This window comes from Cryptomeria japonica, chromosome 1 (assembly GCF_030272615.1).
Source record: "Cryptomeria japonica chromosome 1, Sugi_1.0, whole genome shotgun sequence".
Taxonomy (NCBI): Eukaryota; Viridiplantae; Streptophyta; class Pinopsida; order Cupressales; family Cupressaceae; genus Cryptomeria; species Cryptomeria japonica.
The window spans coordinates 635,038,646-635,058,756 of NC_081405.1; the positions used below are offsets into that span (position 1 = coordinate 635,038,646).

General features: G+C 37.0%; 1 protein-coding gene across 3 annotated transcripts in view; it reads left to right on the top strand.

Annotated features, from left to right (window-relative positions):
• The window catches only part of LOC131042489 (mRNA export factor GLE1), a 152,833-nt gene that overhangs the window by 19,249 nt on the left and 113,473 nt on the right, over window positions 1-20,111 (top strand). For all 3 annotated transcript variants that reach the window (XM_057975799.2, XM_057975797.2, XM_057975798.2), the window contains exons 4-6: window positions 7,330-7,453; window positions 7,852-8,000; window positions 19,050-19,221. In XM_057975799.2, coding sequence (XP_057831782.2) covers window positions 7,330-7,453; window positions 7,852-8,000; window positions 19,050-19,221 — 445 coding nt within the window. The remainder of the gene's footprint in view (window positions 1-7,329; window positions 7,454-7,851; window positions 8,001-19,049; window positions 19,222-20,111) is intronic.

Genomic DNA, 20,111 nt, shown 5'->3' on the forward strand with positions numbered 1-20,111 from the left:
TTATGCGTTACTGCCCCATACAATATCGATATCATATTATACGATATCGATATCATATTATATGATATCACCGGTGATAATAATAAATCTTGTATGCAAGTTTCTGGATTAGATGGTAAAAAATTGCTCACACAATCTAATCCAGAAACTTGCATACAAGATTAGAATGGATGGTGGAAATCTGTTAGCTTTGATAATAATAAAGTTAATAAACCTTCTGCAGACTATAGATTCTAAATTATAATTTATTAATTTGTAATTTTTAAATTATAAAATTATTATAATATTTATTATGTATAAATAATTATTAATAAATAATAAATATTTTAATATTATATAAGCGATTTTTAAAAAATTAAAAAAATTACTTTAACAATCAGGGATCCAAATTTAAAAAAATAAATTAATTGCTCTTAAAATAATAATAATTTTTTTTTTTTTTTATTGCTGTATGAGCCGGAAACGGCTAGCCGTCCCTTGCTGTCCCGGGGACGGTCAATGGTCTTGTTGACGTGTTTTTTATGACAATGTCGAACACAGAATAAAGTTGCCTAAGGGTCACTTCACTCTCTCTTGATCAAAGTGTGATTGCATGCTAAGATTGCAAGAAGTTCAAACAATCAACTCCAGGGTTCCTTTATGCTATGGACGTGACTCAGTTGGCTGATGTGATTGCTGGTAATCCAAGGGGCCTTACGTTTGCATCATTCTTTCACTTCTTTGTTGTGGCTGGAACTTTATCATCAGATATAGCAATTTGGTGATGCTTCTGCTTCAAACGAAATTGGAATGAACTGAAAATAAAGGGGAAAGGGTTTAGAAGGATCTAAATCTATTCCTAAGGGCAGTCATATCAACAGTTAATGCTTTGGTGGACAAATTCCAAATAAACCGAGCTTTGCTTTGCCAAGATTAACTACAACTCTACAAGAACCGGTGCAATCTTATGAGGATGTTGAAGAATTTTCATATTGAGAAAGTGCATTTGAATACCCAATATGGCGCAATCCAAATGACCATTCACAATCGAAGTTAGCACAAATTTGGGGGTTCAGGCTAACTTTACACTGCTACTTACAATCAGCAAGATGCAAAAAGTATGAACCATGGAAATTCATCAAACACCATTACATTCTCCATTGAAATCCAAGCACTTTACTACTTCTACTCTAAGTGAGGAAGGTGAAACCATGCAAGCTTTGAAAAAATAACTTAAGTGGACACCATCAGAGAACAATGTTTCACTGTTATTATCTCAAAACTTATCACAACAATTTCATACAAGGCTCCCTCCTTCACAAATAAGGGGGGTCACCTCTTTATATAGGCTTCTGGCCTTGGCTACATGCAAAACCCTAATTAGGGTTTCCCCAAAAGATTCTCCGCTCAAGATGCAACAAGGTGGGAATCAACATTTAATGCCCATGAAACCCATATACAATCAATTCCAATCTTGCCAAAAATGGCACCCATAAAGCATTAATTAACCATTACATTCAAAAAGTGCCCACTATGTAATGAATGTATCCTCATGCAAAAATCGCCCATGATGCCATAATTGCACCATCATCTACTGAACGTGACGACTACATGCAAAAGGAATCTGCCATAATGCCATAAATGTGACAACTGCATGCAAAGAGATGCTTCATTAATTCAGCGTCCGTTGACTTGGCTGCCACTTGGCGAGAAAAAAAAACCCTGGAGAGAGAACTTCAGGAAAGAAGAATTTGATCCATGAAGAATTTTCTTGAAGTTTCTCAAACTTTCCTTGCTCTGGAGGAGATTTTCAACACTTTTCAACCACCTCCTATTTTTTAGGAACTTTCCTAAAATTTAGGACCCGGGTCCAACAGAGAGAGAATTCCCTCATGAGTCCAAATCTGCGAAAATTTCCGAATTCTGACGAGATTTGGTGTCTAAAAATAGGATTTTTCAAAATTATTCCCCAGGGGATTTCCTGCATTTCCATTCCTCCTTGACCCTTGAAATTCTTCGTTTGCCTTGGAAATTTCCATCCTGGACTTTCAAACTTAGGCGTGGAACGTGGAATTCAGCTTGGTGTAAGGAATTTTATTATTTCCATGCCTTAGAAAATTCTCAACTTCCTAACTGGGCTTGGAATTTTGACTTTGATAGAGGAAATTCATCCTTTCCATGCTCTTCCTTGATACCTTGACTTGGGCACCTGCCTTTGGACTTGGGCAATGATTCTGCATTGGTAAGGAATATTGTGATTTTGAAGCTTTCCATGACCATCCAGTTTTGGCGTCCAAGTACCTTCCTTAGGCACAAATCTCACTTGGTGATGGAATTTTGAACCTTCTTGGATTTTCCATGCGTGGGCCAAATTTCTCTAGTTTTCAATCCTGAGCATGTAATTCATTTTGCATGGTGGAATTTATCATTTCCATGTCTTAACCATAATGACATCCCTTTCATTAACCAAGGCGTTGATCCCTCCATTCCTTGGAATCTTGAATTTTCTCCATCTTCCATGCCTTGTGTGTTTTGGCGACTTAATGAACCCTTGGGCGCAAATTCTCCATGGAGGAGGAATTCATGAGTTTGAGTATTCTCCAAGTTATATCAACTTTAGTGCCCTCCCTTGGCTTGGGGCAGATTTTTGCATTGGTCAAGGAATTCATTGAATGTTGAATTCTCCATGACTTGCTGACTTTGGCTCCTTCCTAAGTGCTTAGGTGGAAATTCAACATGGAGGAGGATTTCATCATTTGTCTATTGTCCATGAGCATACTACTTTGGCGTCCTCCTCTGTTCCTGGCTGCATTTTGACTTGGTCAAGGAATTCCTTCATTTTGCATTCTTCCATGCCTTCATGGATTTGGCGCCCCATCCTGTTCTTGGGCGCTAATTTGCTTGGGTCATGGATTTTCATTGTTCTTTCATTTTCCTTCATCTCCTTCCTTTGGCGCCCTACCTGAGTGTTGGGCGGAATTTTGTGCCTGTTAAGGAATTCATACTGCGTTAGGACTTTCCACAATCCCTTGGATTTGGTGCCTTCACCATGCCTTGGGCGGAATTTTAGCATTGCCAAGGATTCAATGCATATCCATGAATTCCAAGGTCACCTCATTCTAGCGCCCTATGGCCTTCTTGGCGGGATTTTGCCTTGGTCATGGATTTTCAAACTTTCCATGCTATCCTTGGCCTGGGGCGGAATTTCAACATTTCACGCCTCTTCTGAACTTGGATGGAGTTTTTTGAGTTTCTTCCGGATCAGGCCACCATATAAGAATTTGGGATGATTTCCCAGACTTAGACAAATTTCCCGAGCTTTCCAATTTAGGAATGGGTTTCCAACACTCAACCGTTTTCTGGCTCTCTCTGTTTGCTTTCTGACTTTCCAGAATTAGAAGTAGTTGCGAACGCCTGACCTTTGTCACCTTGCCTGAATGGTCTTGTCAGAACAAACCATCCAAAAATCGAAACCTTTAAAGTGTTAGCGTTAGATCCCTAGACAGAACACAGGAATGACTTACTGTAAATAGAAACTTAATAAAAATAGTAAGTTTGATTTTTGGCAAAATGAAGACATTCCGGGACTCAGTAAAATGCCTAAAAAATAGGAACTTTCTAAAAATAGAACGTTGCTCCGTTTTGGCTCAAATTTTACTGGGAGGCTCCTTGAAGGGTCCTGATTCTAGTTCCATGTTCAGTTTTTCCAAAACCCAAGCAGAAACCCCTAAAATCTAGGACTAAAGGCTGAAACCCTAAAATTGACGAAACAGGCCCTAGACTTCACCAAAATCATTCAAACGAAAAGCAGACTTGATCAATTTAACTCCCAAACACTTGCAAAGCAGAGAGATTGACGAGACTGCTGCAAAAAGACCCAAAAAGAAAAGCCAAAAGACTGGAAGGGCCTAAAAAGTAGGGGGTCTCCATTTGCAATGAGGCGATGTGTGAAAACGTCACAACAGGTCCCTGGGGAAAATGTTGACCGTCCCTGACTTTCTGAGACGGTTTCCGGAAATTTTTGGGGATCGGGGACGGCTGGGAAATGTTTCCGGCCGTCCCCAAGTCCCCGAAATCGGGACGGTTTCCGAAACAGGTGCCTTGAAGCCGGAAACGTGTTTCTAGGTAAAACTGTATCAATTTTGTTATACAACTGCAGTAAGTTTGAGAACTGAATTGGAGGGTTGGTGCCTTTGTAAGATTTTTGTTGAAATTGATATCCGAGTTGGTGCTCAAGTTAGTGAATTGTAACAGCAAATGAGTTGGTGCTCATAAGAGTTTGGTGATTTTGTTGGGTTGGTGCCCAAAGAATTGTAATCATTTTGACAGTGAGGTGAGATTAGGACAATAGATCCTAGTGGCATTTCTCACCGTTGTTTTCCCACATTGGGTTTCGACGTAAAATCTTGTGCCTTGTGGTTTTGCTGCTGTTTCTCTTCTTTCAGTTGCTGTATGTTTTACATCTTTCTATGTCAGATTAAAAAGTGTGATTAAAGTTTGAAACTACTAGAAAGAATTTAAATCATTGTGCTACTGATCCAGGGATCCAGGGATTTGCTTGCTTGATGGAGTACTGCAGATGGACAATATTGCAAATTATAGTTATTTTAGAGTGGCGCAACGGATTCTTGGTGCAATATTTATGAGACTGATATGGGATCCTGGTATTTTGGTTTGATATACAGGTGTTCAATTGCTTAAGGACAAACAATCTCGGGATGGAAAGACATGTAAAGTTCCATTTTTGACAGTTTGAGAATTTAAATGTTATTTAATTTCTAAAGGTTAAATTATTTAAAAAAAGGGTATATTAAAATTAATTAATTATTATTACCTAAAATATTCAAAAGGTAGTATAAAATAATTAATTAATAATAACTTTACACAAATAATTAATTAAAATATCTTATTGGAGTAACCGTGTGGGAACTGTAAATTAATATTAGTTAAGGGGCTTTTGGGATGGATGGAAGATACGGAATGATTTATGTTTTGTCAAATAATTAATTCTAAGAAGATATTCAGATTCTAGACTCAGGACGGAAATATTGAGGACTACATTTTCGGTAGTCTGCCCTAGATGGTCTTGGAGGAGTCACCCAGGCTTCTCAGTTGGTGTAAAATGGTAGGAAGTTTTGCAGAATAATTTTTACTGTATTTATTATTTTCTAAAATAAGGGTTGAGTTATAGTAATTATCAAAATAATGATGGCTGGAAATTGGAAAATGTTTATTTGTATTGAGGAATAAACGAATAGTTGGAGCAAATAAATTATTACTCTGAGCATATAATTTACAAGTTTGAAGATTTATTAGATGGTGGGTCCCGTCTGTCACTGTATTATTATTGCTTCTTTGGGTATGGGACAACGATATTTGATGTTCATTTCTTAATTCCTTGTGCTGGGCGATTCATTGGTATTGGTTCTTGAATGATATAAGAAAACACCATCAATGTTCTAATATTTGGTGCGATCAAGAGAAGTTGGGCAAGAGCCTAAAAAGGAACAATTATTTCACTTAGGTAATTGTGGGGATTAAATATGTTGTTGAGCAACAAGTATCTACTTTGGCTTTAGTGCATATAATGGTTTAAAAACCTTTACAACCTTGGAAAGGAAAATAATCCATTGGATGGAGATGTGAGCGTATGTATTTTGGGAAATTTAACATTTCAAGTTTAGTCAAATAATGATATTATTTACCACAGAATATATAGTTTGTGGAGACAGAACCTCTCTCTTACCTCTTTGGACGGGTTTGAATATCTGTTTCCAATTTTATACTGTGGTGAGTCATTTCTGTTCAATGTGAAGTTCTTGCTTTGATTGCTGGGCGGAGAAAAGCTGGAACGTACCCAACTCGTGGCAGTTTATGAATTCATTTTATGTGCATTGATTGGAATCTAGGTGATGCGATCTTCATTAATCCGGTAGGAGTCTCTCTTTCATAAAAACGAGCATTTGAAGGGTCGTCTCCGCTGATTGAGTTAACAAATGGTATAGGCTTTGTTTGCTGTTGGCGTGCGTTTGTATTAAAGTCAATACCTGGGACAGATGTTTGTGCTGGTCAATTCATCTTGGAGTCATCTCATCATAAGGTGTATAGCAAGGAGATAGGAGAATAGATGGTTCCTTGCTATGCTGGCTACTTGAAGTGGTTAGACAAGAATGTGTGGAGACAGGTTCGAATGAAAGAACATTCTGAGTTTATTACCAGCGCAACCTCTTTGAAGACTTCGGATTTTTGAACTTGCTCCATCTGAAGCATATTGAAATAGAGTTCTGGTATATCAAGTTGGTGTCCACAATGCTCATCCTGAGCATTGGTGCAATGGCTACAAAATGGTCAGAATTCATACAGATGCTTTGAAAATTTTCTTTCTTTCTGGAGTCTTGCAAACTGCTGTTCTATGTACAATCTGCACAGAAGTTAATACTATAGTTCCCAGTGAATATGTTAAACAAACCTTTCCAAAACTGTATAATCGAATTATTCTGTAACAGCGCACAAACTGTTCAGCATTGAACCAATAATAAATTGATGGTAATCGGAAATTATCCCATCTTCAGTCAATATGTATGTTGGAAAGATTATTACTACTGGTTTTAGAATATGTCTACACATTCATTTCTGAGCAAGAGACATACCCGAATATATAATACAAACTGCTTGACAAAATTACCCAGAGTCAATACACAGTTTGATTGGTTTTCTTTATAAGTACATGCATTATTTGTACTATTAAATTATTTATGGTAAAACAAACACATTCAGAATTTAAACCGGACAACTAGGATACAAAATGTTTGACGAAATGTCAATACACTAGAGTCAGGAAATCAAGGCGGTAGCATACAGGGGATCTTACACAAGTTTTTCATATTAGGTGATACCTTTTTTCTTTACCTAATTTTATACATGAAATCAGCAATAAGAATTTGACCATGACAAATATATCTGGGCAAGTAATACAGAGAAAACTTATACATTTAAGAAACAAGAGGGTTGTTCTGCTGTTTTCCTCTGATAGCAGTGTAGCTAAAGCGCAATATTGTAGCATGTTTCTGAAGGCTATCTCTTAACATATCAAATTCAATATAAATGCTCATTCCTATTGTCTGCTTGTTATTTATGGATCTACCATACACACACACACACACACACACACACACATATATATATAGACACACACACACACATATGTGTATATACATTACGCACATATATGGTAGAGCATTCTTACTGTAATTTTTGCCCTTTGAAATATTGATTTATTTTCATTTTATTTAGTTTTTGATCTTCATATGCTGCTAGCTGTACTGAGGTTTCTGAGGTTCCTGGATGCAGTGGTGTGGAAGCTACAGATGACCAATTGGATTTCGAGGTAGCTGCAAACCAATTAATGCCCAGTACTGGGGTGGTGGAAGGTTCTCTGTTTGAGTTGGAACGTGAGAGAACATTGAGAGTTCAGGTTTGTTAACTCTAGTGACTACTCATTTATTTTGTTGCCTTTTTAGTGATGCCTTGATTCTAGATGGCATAGACTGTTTTGCATTAAAATACATAGGTTCCAGTTAAAATACTTAAATCTCATCCATTGTAAAGCTTAATTGTTATGACCTTCCAGAAATGAATTAAACATACAAGAGGTGAAGAATGTTCATCAATTTACTTGAAAATTCTGCTATGTTATTTCTTTACTTTGTTAACTAGAAATAAATTTAAGGACAAAACATGACTATATAGTTATATATTTTGTTGATAACTTGATAAGAGTCAATGTGAAGTAGTCAGGGTATCTATTTTTTGTTTTCTGCTAAGAAGTTAACATATTGAGATCATAAGCATACATTTTGGAATTTTTCACAGGAGGAAATCAGGGAGAGAACGCTATCACTAGAATCAGAACTGAAAGCTGAAACAGAGAGATCTGCTACAGCACTTTTGCATGTAGAGAAAGAAAGGGAGGAAAAATGGGAGATGGCTCGCCGTGTGGACAAGCAGTATCAACGTAAAATGTATGAGCATTGCTTGCAGTCAACTGATTGCATTGTTGCATTGTTTTACATTTCATCTGTAATAGTTCATTAGATAGTACAAAGTTTCTTTATCTTCCTGCAACATATCCCTTGTTTGTATAGCAGTTTATTGATTGGTGTCTCAATATCATCAGTCAGCTTTATTTTAATATTGGTTTATCTTTTCATGGGGGCATATATACCAGATGCCTCTTTTGTTGCCATGTCAACATTGGGCTTTAGGAACACTATCCAGTGAATAGCACTTAATATTGCCTATTAAGCCCACACACTGCTTACATTGCAAAAGAAGCCACAAAACCAATGATAGGGAGCATTTATGCACCTGATTGATAGACTGAGAGCTTTTCTTGATGGTTAGGGAGAGGCCATTTAAGGCCATTTAAGGACTGATATTAGGGCTATTATGATATTGCTATCTGGATTCAACTATGTAGTTTTTGAGTCAAACTCATTGACCCATGATTCATGAGTAGTGGTTCATAAGAACCCATCTCTCATGAGAATGAATGGTCCACTTAGCACTCATTGCATCTAGGTGTTGCTCACAGAGGTGAAGCATTGGGCCTTCTTGGGAGGTCATGTGATGTCCCCATCTTAAACTAAAGTTTGCTTTTAATAAATATATATTCAGGAGTGGCAGTCCTGAATCTCTAAGTAGTTGTAGTTAAGAATAAAGATTAGAAAACCATGAAACCTTATAAATAAGACCGTTTCTATTCATTAGAGCGAGATAAAGACGATAATAAAATAACAGTACCAAAGATTCAAAGTAGTAGTCATACCTTCAATATGAAGAGCCTCATTGATAAACCTTGTACACCTTCAATGCAAAGTGTTAGCATCATATCATAAAATAAAGACTTGGAAGCATCTATGTAGTAATCCATCGATCATCCCAAGAAGAATCCAAGGATATACATTCTCTATCATGCCGAGCACAATGACCTCAAACCATCTCGTATACCTGATCACAATCTTATGTCGACATCTGTGTTTTCCCATGATGCCGCAGCAAGGTCATGACAAGATATCCCAAGAAGGTCCAAAATCATTATGAAGATAAGAAACCAAGTTCATCCTCAAAGACCAATGATCATATAAAGAATAGACTGAATAACCGAGATAGAAGGTAAAATACATCATCGGCATGAAGGTAAGATTAATCATGACCACCCGATGGACATCAGATCTGAGCTTGTTAGCCATCACCAAATACGTTACCACTATCATTGATAATAATCACGGTTGCAAGATAGATACCATAAACCAGCACTCAATCAGTGTATGAGTATCATATTAATAGAGGAAGACACGTTCATTCATGAGTATCGGCCTTTGAAGTAAGTCAGCCTAGGCTCAAGGATAAACATCCATACGATTCATCAAGGAATCATTATTACATAAGGTGATTCGATAATGAATAACTAAACTAATAATGCATATAACCGTTGAAACAAGCAAGATTAGTATATCAATTAACTAACCATAATGAAAGGAGGCGGTTTACGTTTCCAGTTCGTGAGGAGACAACCAAAGAAGGCATCCATTCAGATGGCAATGTATAAATGTTATGCCGATTCTTTCATTAGAAACATCGTGGAGTTTGTATTTTGTTTATGATCCAGTTTGGATCGCTCTCAGTGAGCAAATGCCGTAGGCACATTATTAGCTGCAAGTAATATCGTGCATATCAAAGATTTCACCACGTGATTGCATGTATTAAAAGATATTCAGGAACAGCATCTATATTTGAAGTTGCAAGCATCTAAGTCAGAATCTGAATTTGCAACCTATCACTCATAGCGATATTATACCTTGCATAATTACATTGCCCTATCAGACATATTATTATCATGCTATCATTATAAGTGATTGAGAATAGCTTATCCATAACATGTTTCATCATTACATCAGATATTGTTCTTAAATATATTGACATCCATATCATCTTGCATATATTTATATCATTTACATCAGAAACAGCAGTTGATATCTATCATAACTTCCATTATCGGGTCTAAGTGTAAGTATTTGATAAAATAAGTGTGAGAAGTTGAAGTTATTGTCTCAATATCTCTATCTATTCTAAAACGGGACATTACAGGTCACCCATCGCAATACTTCTCCAACTCAAGCACGCTTAAGCACAAAGTTTCCTTTAAGGTTAAACCCACTTAGCTTGTGTAATGTCCCCATCCTAGTCAGGGACAGTGGTTTGAGGAGTTAGCCTATTTTTGAACCCTTGTAGGCTAACAGGGTATGGATAAGGGGGTCAATGATAAGGTTAAACCCACTTAGCTTGTGTAATGTCCCCATCCTAGTCAGGGACAGTGGTTTGAGGAGTTAGCCTATTTTTGAACCCTTTTAGGCTAATGGGGTATGGATAAGGGGGTCAATGATGCAGTATCTTGAGGGGTAGTCAGTCTATTTGTTCTAGTTCAGTGTTGAGTTCAGTTCTAGTCTTTGCTTATGAGGATTTCCTATTTTTAAGGGAAAAAATGCTAAAAATAGACATGCTCCTATTTTAACTGGCATGGCGAACTGTGGCCCCAGCTTCTGACGGATTCAATTTCTGAGCAATAATTAGGGAGATATGAATTTTTAAGTGGTTCTTGTAGGCAATTAATGTTTTAATGAAATATTAAAATAAAATCATAAAGTGCATCACTTAAATTTATTTAAGTGAAAATTTAATATCTCCTAAGTTGGGCGTCCCTTTTAGGGTTAAGTTGGGAACCCTAAAAGCAAGTTATGATTAAAAAAACCCTAATTGCCAAAAATCGTACCTTTTGGGTATTTAGACAGCCAAGATGAAATTAGACTTCATTCATTGATATTGAGCATTTGACATTTCTTCTGAGCACTTGGCAATGGTGGCTAGGGTTTGGACCTATTTTGGAGAGTGTGCATTTTTCAAAATTCAGTAGCTTTGAGATTGTGAAAGATCAATCGAATTGTTGCAGCTTGGTTGGCGTCATTCAGAAGTCAAATTGAATCAAATTGGGGCAGATTTGGCTTCTTACAAGGCAGATTTGTTGTAGGTTTTCTATTTGCTGTTATTGCTGATAATTTTTTGTGGTTTGGAAGTCTCTTTCCCAAACACACAACTTGCTCATTTATTGGCTTCATCTTCTTACTGTTTGGGGGTCTTATTATTAAATAAGAGCAGACCTGATATGTTTTCAGAATAAAAATCAGAACTTTGTAAGTTGCTGGTTTGGATCTTTTAATTTCAATAAATTGGCTGAGGACCTACGGGTATGCTTCTAAATTCTCCAATTCCTTGTTTTAGCTGATTAATTTCATGTATTCTTTCAATATGTATTGAAAATTAAAGAAACCCCTTCTGCAACTTCTTTCTATTTTTGAAGACCATCTCTAATAATAAAAAACACAGAAAAAATATTAAATTACAGCAGTTTGAAGGATTGAACCAGCAAGGGTTCATCACAGCTTGCAATCCCATTTGCAAAACCTTTAGCAAGTGTTGTGCCTGTTGTCCTCATTTTTTGTTTCCAAAAATGAAGGACCACTACATAAAATGTTTGTGAATTTTTTTTTTTTTTTACTCTATGGCACGCTTCCCGAGGCATAATTTCGACTAATCCTTGGACTGGCTTAATCCTCAGTCCATCCTCGAACTACGTTTCAAATTTCGTTGAATTCTGGGTTCGTTTGCTATGTCTTTCCTTCAATTTTGTGTTTTAAAATCCCGACTATAGGTGGAGAATTTTCTTCAAACTGCAAGTTTTAATGATGTTCATTGTTTTGGTCTTTGTAGGGGAATTTTCAGCTTATTACATGTGCACTTTTATTAAAAAATGTTACTTGTAATTTGTTTTAAATTTCCCTTTTATTGTTTTTATCATTTTTGTTGTTTTTTGGTCTTTTTTAGTTAAAATAGGCATTTTTTGGCTAAATTACAAGTAAACTTGTAGTTCTCTCCAAAAACCCCTACTTTAATGGTTTTTACATGTAATAGGGATTTTAAACCCCCATTACATGTGTGCAAGCAATTCTAACTTGTTGTAGGGATTTTATTTCCCTTTTACAAGTAATTAAAACTTGCAGTTCTCTCCCAAAAACCCGATTTTACACATAAAGTGCATTTTTGACAATTTTAAACTTGTAGTTTGTTCTAAAAAACCCGAATTTGCTTTGTAAGTGAAAAAGTAAAAAATAAAACTTGCTATTTGGCTAAAAAAACCCGATTTGGCTTTGTAAGTGAAAAAGTGAAAATTAAAACTTGTATTTGTCTCCCAAAAACCCGATTTTCACATCCAAGTGCAAATTCGAACTTGTTCTTCTCTCCCAAAAACCCGATTTTCAGTTGGAAGCAAAATTGTTGAAGATTTCAATCGATTTTTGGGGAGAGTTTCGAGGAAGGAGAGATGTTTTGGTTTCTACCCTATTCTTATACATTTGAAACCACTTGTCACGCCATATGGAGGTTGCATTTACTGGTTTTTTGCTTCAAATCAGCAACCACGTTTTTCCAAAACGCCACATTTTGGGAGACTAAATTTCCACGAAGTTGCTGTCTCCTAGTTCGTTTTTGCCTTTCATGCTAAGGCGTTGAGGGTTAAGGAGGTTTCAAGCATTTTCCAAGCCATTCTATTCTCATTTGCTGCCACGTTTTTTCATATAAGACGTTTTTCTAAAAACGTGGCAAGGGTTTGGCATCTCGGTTTGTCTCTATTTATTGGTGTGTCTTCTCCATTCCAAAGTTTGTTGCATTTTTGGAGAAACATTTTCAGTTTGAAGAAAGGTATTTTCTCTTTCCTTTCTTTCCTTCATTTTATTATTTTCTTGTTTTCTTAGTTTTCTTTCTTAGTTGCATTTTTGGAAATATGTTGTTCTTTCCCCAAAAATCGGTTTTTGTGAGAGAGATCTTCCCCTTGGTATGCAATTTTCGAATTGCATTGTTCTTCCCAAAATTCCCTCTTTACTTGTATTCGGGATTTTTAATCCCGATTACAAGTTCGCTGGAAATTCTTGTTCTTCCCTTACGGTTAAGGAATTTAACCATTTTTTGTTAAAATTCCAAGTTGAAGAGTGTGAAATACCCCTCCCTTTCAAATTCGGGTTTTAAAAACCGGATTACATGTTTGAAGAGTTCTTCCCATTTTCATGAAAATGACATTCCCGGATTTTCCCATTTCTATCCATTCATTTTTCCCATATCCGTACTTTCCATTTCCGTCATTTTCCGCAAGTCAAATTCTCATTTTCCATCCATTTCTCCATTTGGAAATTTACAAGTGTACTTGCATTCAGGTTTTAAAACCCCGATTGCATTGGTCAAAGTCAAGATTTTCCCATTTTCATATATTTCCCCTCTTCCTCTCACAAAATCGTGAAGTTCAAGAATCGAAGTTTTTCCCATTTGGAGAAGGAAGAATGATATTTGCAGCTGACTATGATGTTGCCTTAACTCTTTTAAGTCTTCATCATAGTATTTCAAGCTCACAATCAATGTTAGATTTGCTGGCATCTCCAGCTCCAAAGAAGATGAAATACAAATATGACAAGTATCAGAATGAGGTAGCACCTTCCTAGGTTTCTTCTCCTTTGGATCGCATCAGAGACATGGAAATAGGGCACGTTGATATGTCAAAATTCATCAAGAGGGTAGAAGATCCACAGGATAATAACTTGTAGCGGCTGTTGGACAGCCATATCCACCATGCATCATCTTTCCCGGTGGTTGCCTTAGAACCTGAATTTGTTCTTGCCTGCGCCCATCATTTTGACAAAGAGTCAAGAGTCATAAAAAATGATGATGGCAAAGCTCTAATCCGTCTTGATGCAAATACGATCGAGAAGGTCTTCAGAATACCTATATGGAAATCTCCAAAGAAAGTGCAGCGGAGTATTATGTGAAGAAGGAAAAAGATTGCAAGCGACACATCAATAGGTGGATCCAAGAGCCACAAGCCTCCTTCGCAAGGTGGGCAAAGTTGTACCGCTGCGATTTCAAATGAGTGATAGGAGACACCATAACTCTTCTCAGCAGGATGATGGGCCTTGAGCATTCCAATGTCTTTGAGCCATGGATGTACCAGTTCATCATGTTCATAAGGTAGTCTCATCACATTTTGTGGGGAGAAGTCATCAGCGATGCCTTGTGCGAACAACTTGCAGCAGTTCCTACCACCATGACCTTCTTCATGAATTCATATTTGGTATACTTAGCAGCATCACTTAGACACTTTCTAGGTCTTTCTACCAAGGGTGATCGCTCACTTATACCAGTTTGGGAGTATTATGACCAGTTGTCGTTGAGACCCAACAGACTGCATTTCAGAAGAGTCCAAGATGCATTCTTCGGATATTTCATGTGTTAGTTTGACAAAACTCTTAGAAACAAGAGAGTATCAGATGAGGCATGCGAAAAGGTGTGCGAGTATGGATGTTTGTTTCTGCAGTTTCCCACCTTCACCTATATGAGAATTGGATGCTATGGTGGTCAGCCATATATGCTTCCCAGATACCCAACTGATAAGATCATTCTTATGGAGTTGGGAAGACAGATCATGGCTGTCCACACTATTCTGTCTGCTAGACACAAGGTTGGAATGGGGATCTCTACCACAAACCCGTTGAAAATTGGCTGGTATTCCCTTGTCACATCTGTGAAAGCTAAGGCCATGGAGACTGAATTGCAGGAAATCAAGCTCAAAAGGTTTAAACCTAGAGCTGATTTTGATTACAGGGGTATGAAGGAGAAGATCAAGAAATCCTTTGTGCATGTGCATCGCATTGAGGACGTCTGGGTAGATCTCCACACAGAAGCCGAAGTTCTGAAGATGGATTACTGCAGGCTCACTGTTGAGCAAATTGTTGATTTGAACTTGGTGGATATCTCACAAGGGATGATTGATGATGGGCACATACTTGATCCTGAATACATTTCACGAAGGGTTGAGGAAGCTCCACTTCCTTTGATCCAATGGTTGCACAAAGAGTGCATATCCATCCTTGAGAGATTTCAGCCTATCTTGGCCAACACCAACGCATTGTTGAAAAGTAATGCTGTTAGACTTATAAAAATCAAGGTTGGTAAAGAAGATGATTCTATGGGGCGTCTTGGACGTAAGTCTGAGATTCAGGTTGACAACAAGGAGGGTGCATCATCTTTGGGCACAAGGATCAAGTTGCGAGTCAGTCGCGCAGTAGTGCTTCCTCCTGAGGAGACGATAGTTCGTGGGAAGGAAAAATCACGATTCCATGTTCAGGTGATTGATCTGGATAATCCAAAAGAGGGGCAACAATCTGATGATGCTCCTAAGTCTCCGGTTTCAGACTCGCCTCATGAGATCATTTCTCCAGTTTCCATTGAGATGCCTCTTTCTACTCCTGATTTGCTTGTGGATGAGTCTCCTCAGAATGCTATTCCCATTTCAACATACGAGCCATCTCCTGATCCTCAACAAGAGAGTGCGTTGGAAGCTCCTGAGGATATTCCTACTTGCATCCAGTTATCAGAAATTGATACTTCCACTTCTGGTTTTGAAGAATTCATGAGGCAATCTTCATGCCCATTGGTATCTGAGCAAATTGTGGTCGCTGTCCAAACAGATATTCCTCCCAGGATGACCATGGTGATTCAAACAGAAATTGCTTCTCCTTTGCCTACGGTTGCTAGTAGAGGGGAGTTGATGACTTTGCCTCCATGGCTTAGTTCTTTTACCCCGAAAAGGAAGAAGCAAGAAATCTCACCTGATGCCTTTGATTACCAGCAACTGAAACAGTCCAGATCTAAAGTTGCTAAGAAGGCCAAGACTATCTCCAGAGTAACTGTTGATAGCAACAAGATGAAGGTAGTTGAAATTGTGGAACCTATTGCGGATAAGCCACTTGAAGAAATGTCAGCTGCTGATTATAAGGTTACAAGGATAGAATTGGGCAAACAAACGCATGAGGTCATTAAACATGATGCTCAGTTTTTTGTTGCTTCGCTAGTGCAAAGGAGTGATGAGCTTCTAGCAAAGAAAGACAAGCTAGAAGATGAAAACCGACAACTTATGGCAGCCGTTCATAAAATCACAAAATCTGTTGCTGAAGGGAGAAACTCCATAGGTTCTTCTGGTTCCCAAGAATCAATTCGTGGAGTGGAAAGGGTTGCTCAGAAGGTACAAGCACTGGATTCTTGGGTTGATCAGCTTCATGATCTATGTGCTCAGGTAGTGAAAGACATTTTTGAGATGATGTCTAAGTTGGAGACTGTTGAGGAGAAACTGGATCAGACTTCTAATACTTTCAAAAAGAATTTGGAAAGTGTTGAAGAAAGTTTGACAATCTGGTGTACCATGCCCCAACAAAAGCTGAGTGTTCTATAGGAGCATGCCATCATCTCTTCCAGGGTCATGTACTTGGAATTTGAAGAGCTCCTAGAAAACAAGGCCCTTGTTCTTAAATCCCTCATTGAGGAGATCGGTGATGCAAAGAGATTCCGGGGTGAAGTTTTCCGAGATATTATCTCACATTGTGAAAGGGCCTCTTGCAACATAGTAAGTCAGGATGGAGAGCTGATTCCAGAAGAAGAAGTTCTTGCTGATTTACAAATGAGGATTCATAATGAATGGAGGAGCGAACAATTCTCGACCGCTTCAATTCAGACATTGATGAAACACCAAGCCTTTCTGCATGAAATCCAGTCTATCCTGGATAAAAACAATTCTGCGCTCCTCTGGTGTCATGACACTATTGTGAAGACCATGGTTGTTGCCAAGAACACCCATGAACCGAATCCCGAGGAACTACAAGCGAGCATCCAAAAATTTCAAGGATTTGTGTCTTCACAAAATGCAACTTAAGTGTTTTTCAACACTTAGTTGAATTTTCCCTCTTTTGTAATCTTTAGTTGTAATTTTGTTTTGACAAGTTACATGTAAATTTTTTTTTTAATCGTAAAACGCAAGTTACACATTACTTGCACTTTTGTAATTACATGTAAGGTAACTATAAGTTGTGTCTGATTAGGACTGTAGTTGGAATAAGTCTTAGTTAGTTAATGAAGTCTTAGTTAGTTATTGAATAAGTCTTGTTGGTTGAGAGAATCTTTCAAGTTAGTTAGGATCCTCCCACCTTTTTCTCAAGGCTCCTCTTCTATAAATACTTAAGGGGTCTATTGTAATCTTTATCTTTTTGGAAAGCAAGCAAAAGCTCTGCCAAATTTACAGCAAGAAGTCTTTGAGCTTATGTATGTGAATTAAAAGTTTTTGAAGAATTTTAAAGAAGGATTACTCAAGTTTTGAGTCTTTGAGCTACATGTTTGAGTTTGAATCTTTTTATTTCTTCCATGCAAAGTGTTTCTAAAGGAGCGTAGTTTAATCTGATTTGAAGTCTTTGAGCTGCAAGTAGAGAAGATTAATTAAAATAGGAAAATCTCTAGGAGTAGCAAGTCTTTGAGCTTGCGTCTATTCTTGAGAAAAAATTATTGTTTGATAAGAAATAGCAGCAAGTCTTTGAGCTTGCATTAGTTCTTGTCTTTGTGTTGAAAGAATAGATTATTCCAGTCTTTGAGTTGTTGTCTTTTATTCGTTGTAAAATTTAGTATAGCAAAGGGTAGATAGGACTTCACATAATCAAGTCTTTGAGCTTGATATTGTTGTCCCGTCCCGAAGGAAGTGACGGAAGTCTTTGCACTTTCAGGAAACTTCATTTCCTTTCTCTCATTTCACTTGTAAGTGGTTACTGCTGTTCATATTTAACCGCTATCCTTTTCTGTGAAGAGAAAAGGATATTGTCTTTCTTGAAAAAAGAAGAAAAATTGCTGTCCCATCCTATTTTATTTTCAAAGTTGTAGTTAGATAGGGGGAGCCTTCCCTTAATTAGAAGAGTTTTTACTTGTGTGCTGTGGTTGAAACCACAATTTTGTATATTTCCCCAAGTGTACAAAATTTTCAACCAATAGTGCCTTATGAACCATTCATTATAGAGCCCCTTAAGCTCATCAATTGATAAGTAGGAGGTTTTTTCCATAGCAAGTCAAATTATGATATTGCTATCAAGATCCAATTGTGTAGTTTTCGAGTCAAACTCATTGACCCATGATATTAGGGCATTCATGCATGAATCTCTTGACTCTTTCTTTTTGATGCTGAATGAAAGACAACTGTATGAAGTTTCTGTAGGGTATAGATCTAAAAGTGAAGAAGCAACAACTTGAGGTTCATTAATCTATAGAAATCACAAACCATAATTTGAAGTACTCAAATGTAGATATTTAACATTATGTCAAGTTTGCGATGATTGTTATTGCCTGAGGATTTGTAAAACCTGATTCAGATGAAATTTACTTTAGAACATTCAATGACTGGTAATGTACATATGTATAATGACTAATGAGCTTCATTGTCAATTCTTTGAGATATAATGTAGTTTTCTTTCTTCACAGCAAAGCCTTTTGACAGTTTGAATTTGGCTTTTTGATGCTTTGGTGAGATCACATAAATTTTCCTTTCAAGTAGGTGGGTTTGTAAAGTGTATATATCAAAACTTGGATTTGATAAGTTTGATGGTGGTACTGAAAGTGCCTCTACATATAGCCAAATGAGTATAACTAAAAGGTTTCGACTTGATAGAAAAACTTAAGGTTAACTATTGTTTTTGACTGAATATTCAGTTCTACATTAGTTTTTTGGCTGTTCATTAAGTGCAGTTTGACTATCTTTTGGGTAAAAGTTTCCTTTCATTTCCAACTTTAGGCATTCATAATTCCAAAGGTTTGAATTCATTTTAATTTATCTGTCACTGGGTGCTCTCATTTGAATTTCTTTTCAATCAGCTTCGGTGAATGGATGATGTTAAAATTTATTTCAATATGTACGGACATGAACTCTGCACTAGATTGCTGCAAATAATTTTTTCAACAAGGATTTTTAAAATTTAGTGAATATGTGTGCATTTCATGTGATCGAATTAGCAGCTGTTGATGTAAATGCACTGTTTTAAAATAATTTTGTTTTTCAGTCTTTTGAGTGTTATAATGTCTATATCTAATCACATATATGACAACAGAGCAGAAGCTCGTGATAGTCACTTGTCTGCAGTTCAATGGGACCACCAACAACGTTCTCAAATAGAAGAACGTAGAATAAGAAAAGAAGTCGCTGTTGAAGAAGCCAGGAAGAGGGAAAAAGAAGACCGGGAGATCAGGGAACGGCAAGAGAAAGCTAGGGCAGAAGCTGAGGTTTGTATATATTCTTGCTTTAAGGTTGATTGTTTGCTGGGAAAGGTCTGTCTTTTGTGACAGTCGTTTTGTAGTCTGTTCGATTGATTCAATTCATTCATATTCTGACGTGTTCTATTGAGATAGAGTTAACTATAATAGCTGATCTTTGCTAAGACTTTAGTTGAATTTTGTTTATACATGTGTGTGGACGTACATGTATTGGTGAAGGAATTTACTGTTATACCTAGAATTGGGCTAGTATCAAACAGCTTTTGACATGAAGATGGTGTGGAAGCAGAACTTCATTTCACCCACTCCATTGAACTGAACAATTATTTTCCATTACTTGGGGACTAATAAATTCATCTATCTTGCCATCAATCAGTCATCCAAGTTGCAAACTCTGTTCTTGTCAATGTTAGTCAGATTGTTCAAGACATCCAAGGGTAGGAATTGGAAGAGAAATAATTAGTATGTTGCATTTAGTGTTTGGGTTGAATTTCCCAAATACTCTCTGTTGGTGATGATATACAAATGACTAAAAATGTAGATTATGAATGTAAATGTAAATTTCCAGAATAAGTTATAATGTCATATATCTTAAGCAGATTCATAAGTCAACTTTTATCTATCTCTCAAATTGCTGCTTATGAACTTATGCAAGTGACAAACTGTGCAAATTGGTTGATCTCTTCTGTTTGATTGATAAATCCTACATAGATTTGTTTCCTCTTATATAGAAACAATTCTTTTGACCTTTTACAGTTTAACTTAAAACAGAATAGAAGACTTTTATTATCCATGAGACCAAAGAAGGCCAATGGGACAGCAGACCCTGCTATTTTTGCTTTGTGAAGTGCCGCTCTTCTGCTATTCAGTTAATGAACTCTTCCATTCTCTTCATCTTC